The sequence below is a fragment of the Corvus moneduloides genome, chromosome 3 (assembly GCF_009650955.1).
Source record: "Corvus moneduloides isolate bCorMon1 chromosome 3, bCorMon1.pri, whole genome shotgun sequence".
Taxonomy (NCBI): domain Eukaryota; kingdom Metazoa; phylum Chordata; class Aves; order Passeriformes; family Corvidae; genus Corvus; species Corvus moneduloides.
The window spans coordinates 39,054,719-39,072,264 of NC_045478.1; the positions used below are offsets into that span (position 1 = coordinate 39,054,719).

General features: G+C 36.1%; 1 protein-coding gene across 3 annotated transcripts in view; it reads right to left on the reverse strand.

Moving 5' to 3' along the window:
* RNGTT (RNA guanylyltransferase and 5'-phosphatase) overlaps window positions 1–17,546 on the reverse strand; it is a 178,720-nt gene that overhangs the window by 131,394 nt on the left and 29,780 nt on the right. For all 3 annotated transcript variants that reach the window (XM_032105036.1, XM_032105035.1, XM_032105037.1), the window contains exons 7-8: window positions 15,735–15,844; window positions 14,886–14,987 (exon numbers count right to left, since the gene is read on the reverse strand). In XM_032105036.1, coding sequence (XP_031960927.1) covers window positions 14,886–14,987; window positions 15,735–15,844 — 212 coding nt within the window. The remainder of the gene's footprint in view (window positions 1–14,885; window positions 14,988–15,734; window positions 15,845–17,546) is intronic.

Genomic DNA, 17,546 nt, shown 5'->3' on the forward strand with positions numbered 1-17,546 from the left:
GATCCAGATATGTCTCATTTTGAAAGTAGTCTTTTTGAGGTTTTGTTAGCTGAATGGCTGAAAACTCCTCTACCCTCCCAATTTAATAAACTACTGAACTAAAACTCTGAATGTGGTCCAAACAACAGAACTTAACAAAATTCTAATTACTACCAACATAAGACAGAAAAAATTTGGTTAAGGATGGACTGACAAACAGAAGTGTTCTATGAGCAGCTAAAAACTGAAAATGTGCAAGAAGCAAAAGAGATAGGCAGGGTTTTGGTGAAACTGAATTTATCAGTTATTGAGGGATGTGGGCTGGTTGGTTGGTTGAGGTTTTTTGTTTGTTTGCTTGTTTCACTCTTAAGTGCATGTGCTTAATGTCAAGTTTAAAGTTTTCTCCAGATGACACTACAGGCATTCATGGAGAAATCTTGTAGACTGCTGATCAGTACATTTCTGAATATTATTTCGATGTACCATGGCCATTTATATTTTAAGAAGTTAATTAAGGTATCAGCAGATAAGCACTTACACCAGAATAAAGAACATGCCTCTGGGCAACACCACAAAGGCAAAGAAAGAAGAGCAATGATTTCTCAAATACATTCACTGGAGACAGAACACAGGAACTTAACTGCCATGCAATTGCACTGCCCACTGTGAACACTACTTGCTATTACAGCTGTACATTTATTACTAATTACCTCTATTGTGTGAGCACCCAAAAGCTCCAATTAGTAACCAGGCCCCATTGTTTTAAATTCTGGGCAAGTACACAAGATGACATGGTCCTACATCAGATGGCTCAATCCAAATGTAAAACCAGACAAGTGAATAAAAGAACAAAGGCAGAGCAGCAATAAGAGCAGTAACAGAACTGCTCATTCACCTTTGAAAACTATACATGGAAATAGAGAATCATCATCATCTCTCGAAACTGTCAGTCCAATCACTACCAACTAGTCAGTTTCCACTGAAACAAATTCTGACAAATAAAGGGTCACGGCGTCCACACAGATTAATCTCACAAACAGATAAAATATCTAGTCACAGAAATGGTAAAATCTGAAGTTTCATTAGAAGCTACTTTTCATTCACTTCTGATCCTGAGGCAAGGGCCGTTATTAATTCTAATTGGGCATTATTATTAACACAGTAATTCAAGAAACAGGATGAAAATTTCATTAGCAGAGTGACAGCTCTTGGCATTACACAGACAGATCTCCAAATCACCTACCAGAGTATTAATAACTTTAATCTTTAAATTTTAAAAAAGTCAAATATCAAATAAAGTTTTTTCTTCAGAAATCAACTATTTTTAGCATACCCAAATAAAGGCAACTGTATCAAACACTCATTTGCCTCCACACATGTGCTGTATCAAGCAGTCCACATCAGTTGGGCCCGAAATAAAAGCTAAAAGAATTATTAGACTTCCATTTTCAGTTGAGTTTCTTTTGGTAGTGGTGGTAGGTTTTTGGTTTTTACACAGTTTTGAAGCTGACAGGAGCTACAGTGAAAATCCTAAGTTAAAAACTGAGGTTTCTCCTTTATGCAGATGTTTATAACTTTTCATCATTAAATTTGAAAGTACTTTCCAGGAAAATATTACTTATTGCAGAATAAGGCAACTTACTTGGTATCCCTGAACCTACGGTCATCGAGATTAAGGAACAAGAACAGAACTGCATTTCCCAAGCTCCAAATCCAATACTATACCCATTGGAACACGTGGCCTCTGCCCTCTTTTACAAATTATTAGGATTCACAAAACTGGGTTTGAAAATTCTCCCCCAACACAGTACCTCACTGCACATGGTGTAGTGCTTGCCAAAACATACTTACCATAAAACTAATGGCCTATGCATTCACAGAAGTTTTGCCTCTGACTTCAATTTTGTGATGTGCTTTATCTATAAGTTCTTTCTCTCAGCCAAAATCACAGCAACCATCTCAGCAATAAGGTTACATATGTTAATTTTGTGCTTTATATGAGTTTTAAAACCTTAAGTATAATATAAAAATATAACACAGCTTCTTCAAACTTTAAAATCTCATTTTCTCAGTTTGAGTTCAACACACAAGTAATTTTCTGGAAAAAAATCTACAAGTAGCAAATGGATTAGAAATATTGTTTCAAAGGAAGCTTAAAAATTCAGGTCCTCTAGGAGCCTTCTTTGCCCTGCAGTATTTCTTTAGACAGGCCATATCAAAGAAGATTATTTATTTCGACACAGTGCCGCCGTCGCTGCTTTTTTTTTATTTTTATTTTTTAAATATGCCTGTGTCTGTATTATCACATTAAAGAATGCAAAATATAAGAAATTCCATCATCAACTCTAAGCACAAAATACACAGCAGCTCTCCATTCCCAAGGGAGTTCATTACACAGCCTGGAATGCAGTCTTGTGAAAGTGCTGCCCTCCCACACAAATAAGCATTACCCAAATATGAATAGCAATTAGCATCTCTAATATGCTCACTGACGCAGAGGCAACAACGAAATCCTGTTGTAGATATGATTTTCAATTTCTTAATTTCCTTTTATGATTGGCAGTGCTTCAAAACCACAAGCTTGTTGCCAGTCTGTAGATTGATCACCTAAGACGAGGCCAAGTCACACGAGTACTTTCCTTCGGACCCTGCCACTCCCTCCTGCCAAGAAAGCATCAGCTTCTGGCCAGATCCATCAAACACTGAGGGAAAGGCCAGGAGAATGAAAATTAATGACTGCCCTTTATCCACTGACAGTAGGAGATCATCTATCTGTGTCACTAAGCTGCTGCAGTTCCATGTCCTGACCCGAATTCAGACTGTGGTGGATTTAGCGTAAGTTTAAATTAGAAGAGTTTGAAGCTGGCCTGTGGCACATGGAGCAAAAGACCCTAAATCCCAATAAATGGGGAAGGCTCAGCTTGCTTTCTTCTGTTAATTGCTGCTGGCAATGGTTACTGCTTCAAACTATGTCTCCACAAGGATGACAAAGCCTGGATACAGGGACGCTAACACAGGAACTTACAAGAAGACTTACAACATTATTTTCAACGTGTAAACAAAAGGAAAACAATGTCTTTTTAATCAGCACACTGACAGTTCTGTCACAAACCACCTTCTCCAAAGTCGCACACATGTTGTCATTTGCATAAATACACAGCATACCAGCCAGCAAGAAACATTTCTTGCTACATGCATAAGCTGCTGTAGAATTATGTATTCAACAGTCCAAACTACAAATAATTTTTTTACAAACACACACACAGACCTTTGGAATTTAGTCTGCTCTGAGTATACCAACACTTTGTATTTCTCTCACATATTTCTCTGTTAAGGTATGCCATCAACAGTCTCCACAGCATTTTAAGCCAAAAAATCTCTTAGATTGTGACTGACAGTCATTTCCAATTAACAGCCTCCAGCTCCAATATTTCTCATTCATGACCTTGCATTTTCTACTACTAAATATCCTTCCAGTTTTATTATTCTGCTCCTCAGTGAATTCAGTGGCTGATCTCCCTCATTTGTTTATCAGAACATACTTGGATTATGTTTCAAAATACTTAATGATAAAACAAAACTAATATTCAGGTCTCTACTTGTGGCTTTTTATGCATTTTCTTTCAAAACCATCCACTGCCATTTTCTTTCAATCGGTTCTTTACCTATCTTAGAACTCTAGCAATCTTCTTAGCCTCACTCTCTCTAATAAATAGAAATTTTGTCTAAGTCCAGAAGCATGAGATATACCAGTCTTCCTAGGTAAAAACCGCAATTTTTCCCTTATACAAACTCCTACCAAAATGGCTGAACGCAGAGGAAATGCCATTCCTCATCTATACTGCAGACGTGTTCCTCAGTCACAGTAATTCTGAGTAATTCTATTAACTACTGCCCTTAGGGCAACCAAACCTGTCATTTAATAAAGAGAAAACCTGCATTTTTGATCTATTTTTACCTCTCATTACAACCATAGTGATTTAAATTTAAAGTAAAGCCTTAACATGAATGATCCAAGCTTAGCTTCTAAAATCAAGACTTTTTTTCCCTCAATATTAAAATACTGTTACTAGGCTCTTGTTTAGTACATAAATGTATCTTGTATATATCTTACTACACTCAGAAGCACCTGGATTTGTCACCTGTTAAAATTCTCCACCAATCCTCCACCCTCATAAGAAGGTAGAATTCAGCTTCTGGTTAACTTCCACAGTTGTAAGGTGCCTCCATGGGATGAAATGACCCATTCCCTGTGCTTCAAAACTGTCTTGGTTAAACTCTCATTATGGAGGTCAAGACACAGCTTGCATTAGATGTTCAAGTGTGCTCATAGTGACAACTCTGACCAGGCATCTGCAGGAGATTCAGCAGTAACCCGGAAGTTTTCCTTAACAATCCTGTAGTGATTTTTTTTAAATCTGAACTCTGTAACAATTTTTTATCCTTCAGTTATTAGGAAAATAAAATATTATTCTTCACATTTTATTTTGCATCTTTCCTAAACGGAATGAATGCTTTCCAATATTCATGTTACAGTTAAGAAAGTTATCCTAGTTCATCTGCTACACCAACATCTAATTTCATGAGAAATCAGAATGTTTCCAACATCCAGCCTCCTCATATTCTGAATCACTCATTCAAGATACCACTTGACTCAAGGCTACTACAGAAAAAAAATAATTTTCTTGTCTTATTGATCGCCTCATATATCACAGTAGAAGGGCTATGCTTGATTTTGATAGTCATAATATCATTTCAGGTGGAAAAGACCTTTAGGATAATTGAGTCCAAATGTAAGCCTAACACTGCAAAGTCCACCAATAAACCATGTCCCAAAGTGTCACATCTACATGTCTTCTGCATACCTCCAGGCATTGATGAATTGACCTTCACCAATCACCCTGCTTAATTGAGAACAAAGAATTTCATTTCCACAAGATTAGTTGAGATAGTATTCCAGACAATGAAGTAACCTTGTCAAGTCACCACTGTAAGTTAAGAGATACCACACAGCTGACACAGCTTTTCAACCTCCAAAATTTTTACTACTCATCAGTCTCCTCCACAGTTATCTCACTCAGCATCAAAATCTTTTTCTTATTCTTGCCTGCCACCACTCTCCTTTAAACTCTGAATGCAAGTTTCCCCTTTCATTTGTTCCCCTTGACAACGCAAGGTCCAGAGGAGAGATTTTGTGACTGTTACGGCCCTGAATATCATGAAAAGTGAGGGAGTATATCTGCAGATGGCATTTACTACAGAAATCTTCAATATGTCCAGAACTAGAGGAACAAACACTGCAAGTTTTGATATCCAAAGAGTACCACAGCCAGGAAGAGAGGAAATGCAACCACACTTCCCCACCTTACAAGGTTCTAAATTAACTGTCAGCTGAGAAAGCTCATACAGCAGCTACTTTTTAGTGGTCAGTGACAGCACGGAACTGCAGCTGCAGCCAAACAAGCAAACAAACAAAACAAAACAAATCAGCAAACAAATAATTAGGTCAGATAATGAACAGGGTAGTGCAAAATACAGAAATAATGTTGCATCATTATACAACTTTATGGTATCCCCTCACCCAGGATATAGTGTGCACCAGCATTAATAGAGAAGTCAGTTTTTGAATAAAGGAGACAACAGCAACACTAAGGACCATGGAAAAATGCATAAGAAGTGTGGAAACTAGTATAATTTCTCCTAATCAAGTATCACAGTTTATACTGAGCTCAAACTTTGGCTTTTCCTATTTTATAAATTTATAAAAGATGAAGATGTTTTAATTAATTTAACAGATGGCAAATTCAAAACCAGTGTAAAACTACATTTCCTATCTAAAGTATTATTAGACTGTGAAACTGCTGGTAAAACCAAGAATTTAGCAAGGTTAAAAAGGACTATCCAGTCACAGTGTTTTTCTTGTCTGTCTTTCAGGGTTTTAATTAAGTTAGAGTGTTATAGAGGTTTTGTTTCTTTATTTTTAGAAGGATATTAAACCTTATGGGTTAAATTTAAAGTTGTCTTGTAATCATTATTTGACTTACAACAAAGGGTAAATTAAACTACAACTACTACATACCGAAGAGCTCTTATAGTGCACTATGACGTGATTTGTCTGATGTAAAACAAAAGAACTGTTAGCAAGCTAGAAAAGATATGACCCAGTAACAGCCTGTATACTAACAGATTAATTTTTAAAACGAGATTCTCTTTGTTTCACCCAAATTTCAATGATGCTAAGTGCATTTCTAAACCAGTGATAGGAACACTGTTGAAAACCAACTGCATGATATATAATGTTCTGATTACTTTTTTCTAAAGCTGTAAGATTAATGGAACAAACTATATCTCAAGCTTGACTGAACTCCTGAACTCATAATTTTTACGGTTGTTGTTGTTGTTATTATCTTCATTATTTATTGCAGATAGAGTTTCAAGCTTGCTTGAACTTCTTTGGCTCCATCCCTCTCCACAAACCTTTATCTGAAAATATCTTGGAGGTATAGGACAAAATTCATGCCTGAAGCAACAGGCTAAAAAAAATATATAAGAAATAACAAATTAATTTAGCATTACATGACAAATAGCTACATTCCTTCTTTCCCCAAGCAAGTGAACCATAATGTCTCTCACGGAGAGCCATAACAGAGCAGTCATGAAAAGAGTAACACAGCTTTGAAAAAGGAGATCCCCTCAGCTTGGAACTGATTTATGCCAGAGCGTATTCTGGGTCAATTCTGTCTGCATTGCCAGCACAAGCCACAGCAGGAACACAGCTGCCATTTGTGCTCACAGAATAGACCAGCTCCAAGAGAAAGGGATGCCCTAGATTTCTGTATAGTTCAACTTCACAAACTGAATGTCATTCTTCCCTGACTGAACATAAGCCATTACGCTTCATGGATGTGTCTGTAATCCCCCCCAGGAGAACCAGCAGCACAGAATGTACTGTTCCACTATTAAAAGTGGTCTGGGAGAAAGGAAAATAAATAAATAAACCCGTAATCATTGATACTGGTTGCTTGCAAATCAGATATACATGCAGGCACACCCTTTATCTGGATCTTATTAGAACATTTTAGGGACTACAGTTGAATATTCTAAGATCAGTATTCACAGCACAAGCTACGCAATAAGCATTTTAATGCATTACCTATTTATAAATAAACAAAAGAGCTTGCTTAGAAGACAATCTGTTCAAATACTCAAATAGTTACATACGAATAATCAGAGCCCAGAACTGTGACCATAAAACTTCTTGAGTGTTGTCAAGAGGCTTCAGAACTGTGAAGTACCAGGCCTGCTGTTTCACAGAATACACTGCCTGTATAGTATCACATCAGCAGAGCTCCTTAACCACTTAAAGAAGGGGCACAAATCCAACAGATTTCTTCTACCACGTCTTTTCAGAGTTCTGACAGTGTTGCAAGCACATACAAATGAGAAACCACAACCTAGAGTAAGAATGCTTTCTTTGGCCATTCAAGTCAATTTGGAGCCAAATGAAGAATGACATGTTCAGTCACACCTGTTTATTCATCCCTCTACATTGACTCAGTGACTGTAAAAGGAAGATTTCAGGAGATGAAGAAGCAACAAAGTCATATGGATGTGCCTTAGTAATAAATACATAAATGCACCATCACTGGACCCCTGCAAAGAAAACCCAACACAAAACCAGACATACTTTTATATCAAATGGCTCCATACATTAGTCCAAGAGTTTATGACATTCTGTGCTGCCTCATTTGACTTACAGTCTCCCAATCAAGAGACACCTCTCCTGGTTCAAAATTAATAGTTAAACAAAATGAATGAGTTGCCTGGTGATGCCCACAAGTCCGGCTATCAAAACCTTTTCTGCTGTCAAAGTCTGCTTGGCAAAGTCTAGACATGCCCTCAATGCCAGTACAGTAGGGAAAACAGGGGAAAACGACAACATGGCAACAGGTGGAGATAATGAAGCCACCTTGTACTAGACCTTCCTTGCCCTGAGCTGGAATATCTTTACCTACAGACAGGGGAAATGCTAAACAAATTGGGAGTGCTCTTAATCCAAACTCAGTTTATCAAAGTTTTATTTTCACACTCTCAAATGAAAATTCAATTAAGCATACTATATTTATGGGTTTTAATGCTGTGGAAAACAGGCCAGTATTAGTCTTGTAATCCCAAATTTACTGCCCAACACAATTGTACAGGACAATTATCAAGATGCAGAATGAGCAACAAGTCACATATCAGCTCCTAAACCTCCAACTCTTCTCTAGAGTCAAAACACATAATTCCTGCCTCCTCATCCCATCTCCTCTTCCTCTCCTACCTAAACACACAAAATAAAGCCACAAATTAGGCATCTTCTTTTTTGAAAATTAAGAGGAATGCTGTCTAACATTGTGCTTAACATCTATGAATTGCTCTTTTCAGCAATAATTAGAAAGGCAGTTTATACATTTTAATCCTGAACCATTTATGTGATCTTTACATACTTTTGCAGAACCTTCTGACATTATGTTATCATTACACACTTCAAAGTTAAACTGCAGATTCCTAACAACTACCACTACTGTAGTTTATAAAAGCTATTTATTTAGAGCTTTTAATCTTGACTCCCCTTAGATATATTATTCAAAATGAAGTCAATGAAATAAAGTTCACATGGATTGCAGCCTCATTCTCAACAAAAATTCTTCCATTTACAGAGGTAGATGTACAGAACTAGTTTAAAAATGGATGAGCTTGTTTTCCCCTAAAGAATAGTTAAAATAATTATGAAGAAGGACCCCAAGGGACTATGGCATGTAAACAAAAACTGTATTTTTTCCCCATGACCTTAAAAACATGACATAAAAACACAGTGCGGAGATTGGAAGACTGGACTAGGAACAGTCACTTTAAACTTTAAAGTAAGGGTTTTGGTTCCAAATCTCTTACTTTAGGTGTCACTCCATTCTGACAATTTCATGCAAATAATAATAGAAAAACTCTTATAACTAGTTCTTTGAGACGTTCAATGAAAATAATACAAATGTCTGAAGAATGGCTGTCCTACACACATAAATGATGTGTAATTACCAGCTGAGGCTTTGCCTATTGCTGACAGTTACATAAGCACAACTGAATCAAGCTCATTTAACTTGGAATCAAATAACTTGGGTTAAACCCAGTTGTTCACAAAACCTGTCACTCCCATAAAAAAAAATTCATTTGGTCCTGAAAAGTCTATTCAGCACGTGCCCAACACTGGAAATTTCCGTCCTTTAAAATTTCACCCCACTGGAACATGCCACAGCCACAGAGAAAGGGATACACAACACTAATGGTGCAAAACTGATGAATATTTAAGTCTATTTCTTAAGATAAGTGGGGAGAGGAAGAAGGAAAAGGAAAGGAAGGTGTAGTTTAAAAGCAGCCAGATGATTCTCGTGTGGGTTCTTAACCCTATCCTATGACAAGGAGGCCAACATTCCTTCCTTACTCCAAGATCATAAACATGTATTAACCCTAAATGTGATTCAATGATAAGACACTCAAAACACAATTTATAATAATTTGCTTTCTCAGTAGCTATCTGGGTCAGAAGGGAAGGTGCCCAGGAAGGGAGTATTCATACCTTGAGAAATGCTCTTTTACTCATAAATGCTTTGTTTTGATTAACAGCCCTTAACTTTCCTTCTAACACAATTTCTGAAGATGTCTGAAAATCTCAGCACCCTACATTTTTGTCCCCCTACTCTAAATTAAGGAAGAATGCACTAACAATTGTGTAAACCTCTGCTTCAGGAACTTTCTACTACTGGGCATAAAATTTCACATCCATGAGAATCTGGTCATGTAATTTGTACAATCTGAAAATTAATCTATGGCTTCTTTCTCATTCCCAATAGTCTCCTTCAAGTTCAACTCCACATTAATATCTTTGCTCCCAGGAGACAAGCTTTCCATTCTCCAGATCTGCTTTCATGGCAATCTGGTCTCTTGTTCTTAATAATGAGTTCTCAAGTGTATAGATTTGGGGTTTAATTGGATTAGTACTACTCTCCAATCTTCTCTGTCCTCCTTCATTCTCATTATTATCTCAACTTTCTCTCCTCTCTCTCAGGGATAATAGTTGAATGGGTTCATGGAAAAACTATCTTTTCTTTAAGCCTTTAAAGACAGGCAACCATTTTGCTTCCTTGCCACCTAATCTGGGCTAGTATCTTTTACCTCTTAATTTCTAAAACAAACAAACACCTAGTTTTTGTTTATTTTTTTTTTAAAGTTGTTCTTTAGCAGTGATGATTTTTTTCACAATTTATTCTGGACCAAATGACTTTTGGATAATTTCTCATATTACAAATTTGCAATTTCTCAGTTATGCATGTAAGCTTCATCTCATCCTGTAAAGGATCAAAGAATAGGGAAAGAAAAAGTACTGAGCCATGGAAATCAGAGAGAAACTTCAACCTTGTTTTCATTACATTTATAGATAAGTTATCTTAAAATATACTGCATAGATTTCCTTCAAGTAAGGGTCACAAATATGTTTCTGAAGAGGCTGCAACTGCCAATAATGTTAAAGTTTAAAAAAAAAAAAATTCGTCAATTTGTACAAAAAGCTGAATTTAAAAAACCTAGGAAGCTAGCACAAGTTTGAGAATATAGTAACTAAGTCAAAATAATTATATTCAATATAAATCAATACTCTATATATAGAGCAAGATATATTGATTGATTGATACGTTCAAGATAAATCAAACTTATTTGATTAATAAACAATCAAAAAATGCCCATCAGTTTTATCATACAATTAGGTGTACATTTACTATTTTTATTTTGTATTATGATAACAACAAAAAAATAATTACTTAGGCAACAGGCCTTTCTTTTAAAATGTAATTTGCTAACCATGAAAGAAAAAACCAACTTCACAGATGTACCTATCTTGTTACAAATACATGTTAGACAACTAGCAGCAATTCTCAAAGAGCTGTTTTAGTCTGCATCTACTTATTCGCATTTAGATATCTGCAAGCCATCAAATTTGCATGAATATTTTTCAAATTTAATAGCCTTTGGCAAGAAGTACCGGTTCTGCATTTTTTGAAATAGCTGCCTTAATATAATTGAACAGCCATAGTATTATGATCATATTTATTATTTTTCACTAAAACTGCATGTGTACAGATGTGAAAAATAAAAAAGGTACTCATACAATTGTAGGAAAATTATTTACTCCCCTTAATAGGTTCCATTTAGTGCAGGTCACATTTTACCATTCTAAAACCTAGTCCTGTTTGACTGTATTGATTTGAATTATTCCACAGACATTTTTAAGCTTTTTCTTATTCTTAGTGATAACAGTCTTTTCTTTAGCACTGGTGTCTCATTACTTTACCCTGCCTGAACATTCAGCTCCACTCATTAGAACAAGCATCTGCTACAAACAGGATTAATGAGATCCATATGAAGGGCTTCAACAAGCCATTACCCACCTGGGCTAATCATTTTACAGTACAGAGCTGATAATGCAGAGTCATCCAGCAACGCCTTGAACATAGTGTTACAATTACCTTATTCAGACAGTAACTACTATTTCAGAAACACAGAAACACTGCAAAATTGGATACGTTTGTAAAGATGTGTCTACCTTGTAGCTACTGTTAACATACAACATATATTTCATCCCAACAAAGCCAAAAGGCATGATTTTACTAGTGGGAAATTTGCCTTTTGGCTTATGAATAGATTAGCATTAAAATTATTTATAAGACACCAGTAGTTTGACTACTGTTCCAATAAATACAGAGAATTTACACCAAACCAGTCAGAATAGCTGCAGAACTCTGTGACTTTTATTTAAATAATAATAATTTAAAGCAATATGATTTTAGAAGTGGTTTTCCCCAAAACAGCATGAGTTTGCATACATTATTTACATACAACCAAGTAGCTGGTACAAAGGAAATATTTCACCAAAGAGTGCCAATGCTAAGCGAGCTTCACAGATCTTTTAATTTAAAGTTCATTTCTCTAAACCTAGGATACAAACATACACATCTTCATACATTGGCATTTACAAACAGGAGGGGAGAAGTATTTGTGCACACTGCATTTTTCCTTTTGGGACAAACATGCTCCAGAAGGAATGCTGGAGCAAGAACCAGGAGGAGTGCCCTGCTGATACTTACGGAACAAGGGCCCTGGAAACCAGGGACAGAACAAGCAAGACCACAGTGAAGGCACAAACTCTTCAAATCACAACAGACTAAGTAAGGCTAAGTCAAAAGATTTTGAACTCATCTTTCTCCATTTCCTTGGAGCTCTAAGTTTTGACCTAAACCAGACTCAGAACTCACACACTTACAAAAATATGTAAGATACTACTCTAGTAAATCTCCCCAAAATATTTTAGAGAATCACTATCAAATAATTTAACTAATCAATTTCACATTGTTAGTCAACATTATACGAGAAATAATGCCCTTTTATTTAGGGAAATACTTTATTTTTTTTCTAAAATTATGGGTAGAAAAATACAACAGTGCTAAGAAACCAAGAAAACTTGCACAGTTCTACAACTGAAAAAAACCCCCAAACAATGGGGAAAGAAAAAAAACAAAAACAAAAGAACACCACCACAAAAAAAAAAAAAAAACCAAAACCAACATAGCTCTTAAAACAGAGGATGAAAGGTTCAGCTCCAGTCAGAATAAAGGATTAGCAAATGCTTTTCAGGAAAAGTAAAAGTCCTTAGTGAAGTTACTGACACTGCATATCAGTTAAGAGAACGTATAAAAAAATGCAAACTACTGCTGCAGAAATAAAATACAGGTATTTAACAAATAGTGAAATTTAAGAAGTTTGGCTACGTTGAGTAAATGTTGCTATTAACTAAAATAAAAGTGTTTCATTTCAGTGAGGAAGTATAACGGAAAGTTATTATTTATGCATCTGTTTTTCTCTAAGTCCAATAGGGTTGACAAAAGAGCAGTGCTTTTTAAACAAAGAGAGAGAACAAAACAACAAACAAAAAAATGCATGCAAGCCTAATAATATTCTAATAGGCAAAGTCTAGACTGCTGCATCTAAACCACTTTTAACAAAATAGCTTCAGAGATTATTTGATGACAGGGGTTCCATCTCCAGATAATGTAAGCAGGGGATCCATAAATTGGTCTCCACTAACTGATGACTTAATATTGAATGCAAGAAGGTCATGCCTGTCAACACAAGCGTTCACAAAAATGAATGAAAATCTGTTTAATTGCATATGGAGTCTGGATCACTGGAGAACAACTAAATAATTAGAAGCATGTCCAATGTAAAAATGATCATAACAATTTTTCATTGTTGATTAGGATACATATCATGCAAAGTGTCTAAATGTCCAAATAATAGCTCAGGTTTTCATATTTATTCTCTTTCATATTACTTAAGGTGAATTTCATTAACACTGGATCTCTGTACTCCATTTTCTTCTCTGAATATACCTATCAGTCTGTGTATCTTCATAATCTATTGCAAGTTATTACGTTTTGAAAAAATTTAAAAGAGCTTATTTAGTTCCTTCAGTTTTGTTCTTCATCCATTCTGTTTTGCCACCATTCCAAAACTAAAAACATAGGATAGAATGTTCAAAATACTGAAAATTTCTAGAAGAAATTACATGTACACTTTAATTTCCTTCACAAAAGGCAGTCTTCCAGGGACACTACTATGTTCTGTATAATTGCTTTAGTACTCAGAACGTGGGCATCCCATCCACACGTTTGAGAAGGAAAATGAGACTATTACATAAGACATCAATTTTCCAATTTAACAACATTGGATATGACAAAGACTCTTCAGGTCAGTTTAAGCTGGCTGACTTCATTTGTTCAGGATCAGCAGCTTTGGAATGCCCTATGCCCTGTATTGCTCTGAGAGTATGCCTTCATCTCCCAACACCTCATTGCTGTAACTTCCCACCCTGAGAACACCTGCACTGCACTATCCAAGTGCTTGTGCATACAGCCAGTGTTAGTAAACCAATTACTCCCAGACACTTCTCGATGCTTGGATGCCATAGTGACTGCAAGCTTACTTTGACTTTTCACACCATACTCAGCCCAAGCTAATAAACCCTTGAAGCACAAACTCCACAGAGGAGAGACACTTGAAGGGTCTGGGGCTTTTTATACAAGACTGCTTAGTTCTGGATGAAGTGTGCTGAATCCTGACTGACTCCATGTGGAGCCACTTGGTAATCCTCATAAGACATCCAATTCCCCATATTCTCCAAGATTTTCATTATCTAGGATGCTCTATTATTAAAGATAACAAACCTAGCAAAATAAAGAACCCAGGAAAAGCTTTAGAATATGTCCAATCAGTCCAATTAGGTTGTAGTTTGTTATTAAACAAAAGGCACCCCTGCAATAAATGTAAGAGAATTGGTGAGGGAAGATAAAATTACTGACTCTCTAGCTGACATGAACTATGTGTTTGAATAAAGCATCACAGCATGAATTAAAAAAAAAAAAAAAACTAGAAAATTTCTAATACTACCCAGCTTCTGAAAGATCAATTAGAAGTTTTAATTTAGCTTTTATAAACAAAGTCTTCAGCTTAGCAAACTCTCACTGTTATGTAAGATTATTTTAAGACCTTGGTGGCAAGTCCTAGCTGACAGACAGGCAAGGGTTTTGGAGAAGAATAAGGGTACCTGCCTTTAACAGTCAGTGTGTAGAACAGCTGCAAGAGAGAAACTTGGCCACAAACTTCAGCAAATGTTGGGCACCCAGACAGAATAAAAATTAATCTCTGGAGCCCGTTCTGTTGTTGTGCTTTGTCCTTTGTACAGGCAAATTCACTTTCCTGAGAAAATACAAACTGTCTACCGAATTTACTGTGTGTTGCTTTTTCATTTAAAATGAACTTACCGGGTGCCGTCTGCTTTCCAGCTAACTTTGTATGGCTTCTGCTCCAAAAATTTAATATTTTGCTTGTCCATGGAAACAGGCTGTGCTCCAGGGAATCCAGTTCTAAAAAAAAAGAACCATGTTTATTAATGGTTCTGCAATAAATAGTCACACAAGGAAATACATTTTTTACATCAGACTCAAGTCACACCTTGTACCAGACTTGTTGCAAATTTAACTCTGAGTTAGAACATCTTCTCCAAAAAGTATTTTGCAAGAGAAGTCAAAAGCCTATCTGATAAGAACAAGGTTATTTGCTTATGACAAAACACTAAATTATGTGGAACTTCAAAGTTTTAACTTTGCAGAAAGAGATACTCAAAAAATTACAGGCATGATAAGCATCAACAAGTTAGGAAGCAGTGTGGGTCACCAACTTTTGGAAAGGAAAACTTCAGAATCATAGACATTAAAACCAACATTTTCATTAACATTGGACACAAATCCAAGTTAGCTATAAAAATGAGTATTATACCTCTAAACTGAAGTGTAATAGCAGTGGTATAAATAAATCTACTGCTTGAGAAAGAACTAAATTTTACACAAATAGCTGGACTAGGCTACATCTGGAATTTGAACAGCAAGATTTTGTTATCTCAATGGAAAAGTAGTTCTAGAATCTTGTTTCTTAACATCAAAAATTGATCATTCCATTTCATAGTACAGTGCAAGACGTTCATTTCCAAGTGTGATTTTTTTTTTATAAACAATCCATCAAAAAATGGTCACTCATTTTTATGAGTTGTTTCATTCTGCAAAATATAACACTTACTTCTAGATAGTATAAATAAGTTCTAAATATTCTCATACCCTTCCCATCCACAGAACTGCTGACATTTTTGCTGTATTCCTCCTAATTTTGGTTGCGTTGTCACCTGGGTCACACATTTAACTGTTATTCCTTCCAAGAAAATTGCACCCTAAACAAAAAAAAAAAAAAAAAAAAAAAAAAAAAAAAAAAAAAAAAGTTAAAATTTAGTATTAAAGCTGTCACAAAATCAGATCATAATATGTCAATACAGACTAAGTCTGTTTTCACAACCCTCTAGAGCAATACCAGCTTAAACATTCCTTAAAGATTTACCCCCAAATGCCAAGATACATTAGCTGAGGTTTGCCAGGAAACTCACAGGTGAGCCGTATCATAAATCCAGGAACTGAAATAAATTATTTATGAGGAAAAAATATAATTTTTTTTAAAAAAGCAACAGGGAGGGATAGCTAGTACTTAGATGCCTACACTACTTAGCTAATACTCTCAAGAAAGTTGATCTAGGACAAATTTCTTACAAAAGGAAAAATAGGAACAGTGGGTTCATAACAAAATATTTGTGTAAATATATTTTTATAATTTTATTCTCAATCTAAACCAGGTTATTAAAGAGGACTTGCTATCCTGAATGCCCCAGAAAAGCCTATGTAGTGATCAAAAAACAACAAACCCTGGAAATAAAATTCTAAAATAACTTGTACATTCTAGAAAAAGTTTGATGCCAAGAGGAATAAAAACAAATCCTGCATAACACAACACATGAAAGCCATCAGGTCTACAAAACTACAAAATTAAAGATTTCTATGGAGATCTCAAATCAACCAGACTTATTTCAACAGAACCTCAAATAAATTTTCAATGCACACTACGATCAAGCCGTGGCTATTCACCTGTTGAATCCTGCATGTGAAGATACAAGTATTTCATATCTGTCCTCTAAAACATTTGAAACTATCTCTAACAAATCCAGCTACTACTGATGAAAGGAACAGTGGTTTCCTCCTTTGCATTTCCACACACCGTGACACTCATCTGTTCTACGCTTGAGCAAGTCTTGGAGCTAATTTGGCAAAAATAACATCATAAATTGGTAATTTTCTGCCAAAATAGTATCCTAAACTAGCTCACCATAGGCTAACTCAGCACTAGTGCCAGCACACGGGAAAGCAGAAGGAACACAAGGAGTGCAGGGAAAGCAGGACCACCGTTTTCATACAGCCTGCAGTCAGTTAAGATTGGCTCGGTCACATTACCAAATCATGTTCTGAGAACAGAACATCCTAACGAAATATTCAATATAAATTCAAAACTTTAATTACCTTGAGCTCCACAGACTTTCTGTGTGTCACTCACCCCATACTATTTACGTGGGCACCAGCCAGTGCAACAGCACACAGGTGAGTGGGCAAGGGAGGCAGACAGCTACTCGTGCCTGCCCAGCACATTGTCTGAATTCTGATAAGTGGTGAAGAGCACCAGGAAACAAAGGAAAATGGTTCTGCCTTGCTTCTGTAAATAATGGCAGAGTGCAATGGCAGTACGACTGCTAAGATTGAAGTAACAGGCAGGGAACAGCAAAGATTTTCCAGAAAAGGAAAAGTAATAAACACAAATATCATGCTTGAAAGTGTTTCTTGCAGATTATCTGTTTCAAGTATAATCACTAGCTAAGGCACAGCCCTATGAAAACAAGGTGAGTCACTCGGGCATTTGTGCTTGGCTAACTTAGCACTCCGGGCTACATGAGGACGTACCTTGGATAAGATGCCAAAACTGAGCCAGACCCGTGCAGTTCCTACACTACTGTTCAGCTAACTATGCCTGTGGAAACAAGACACTGAAGAATATGG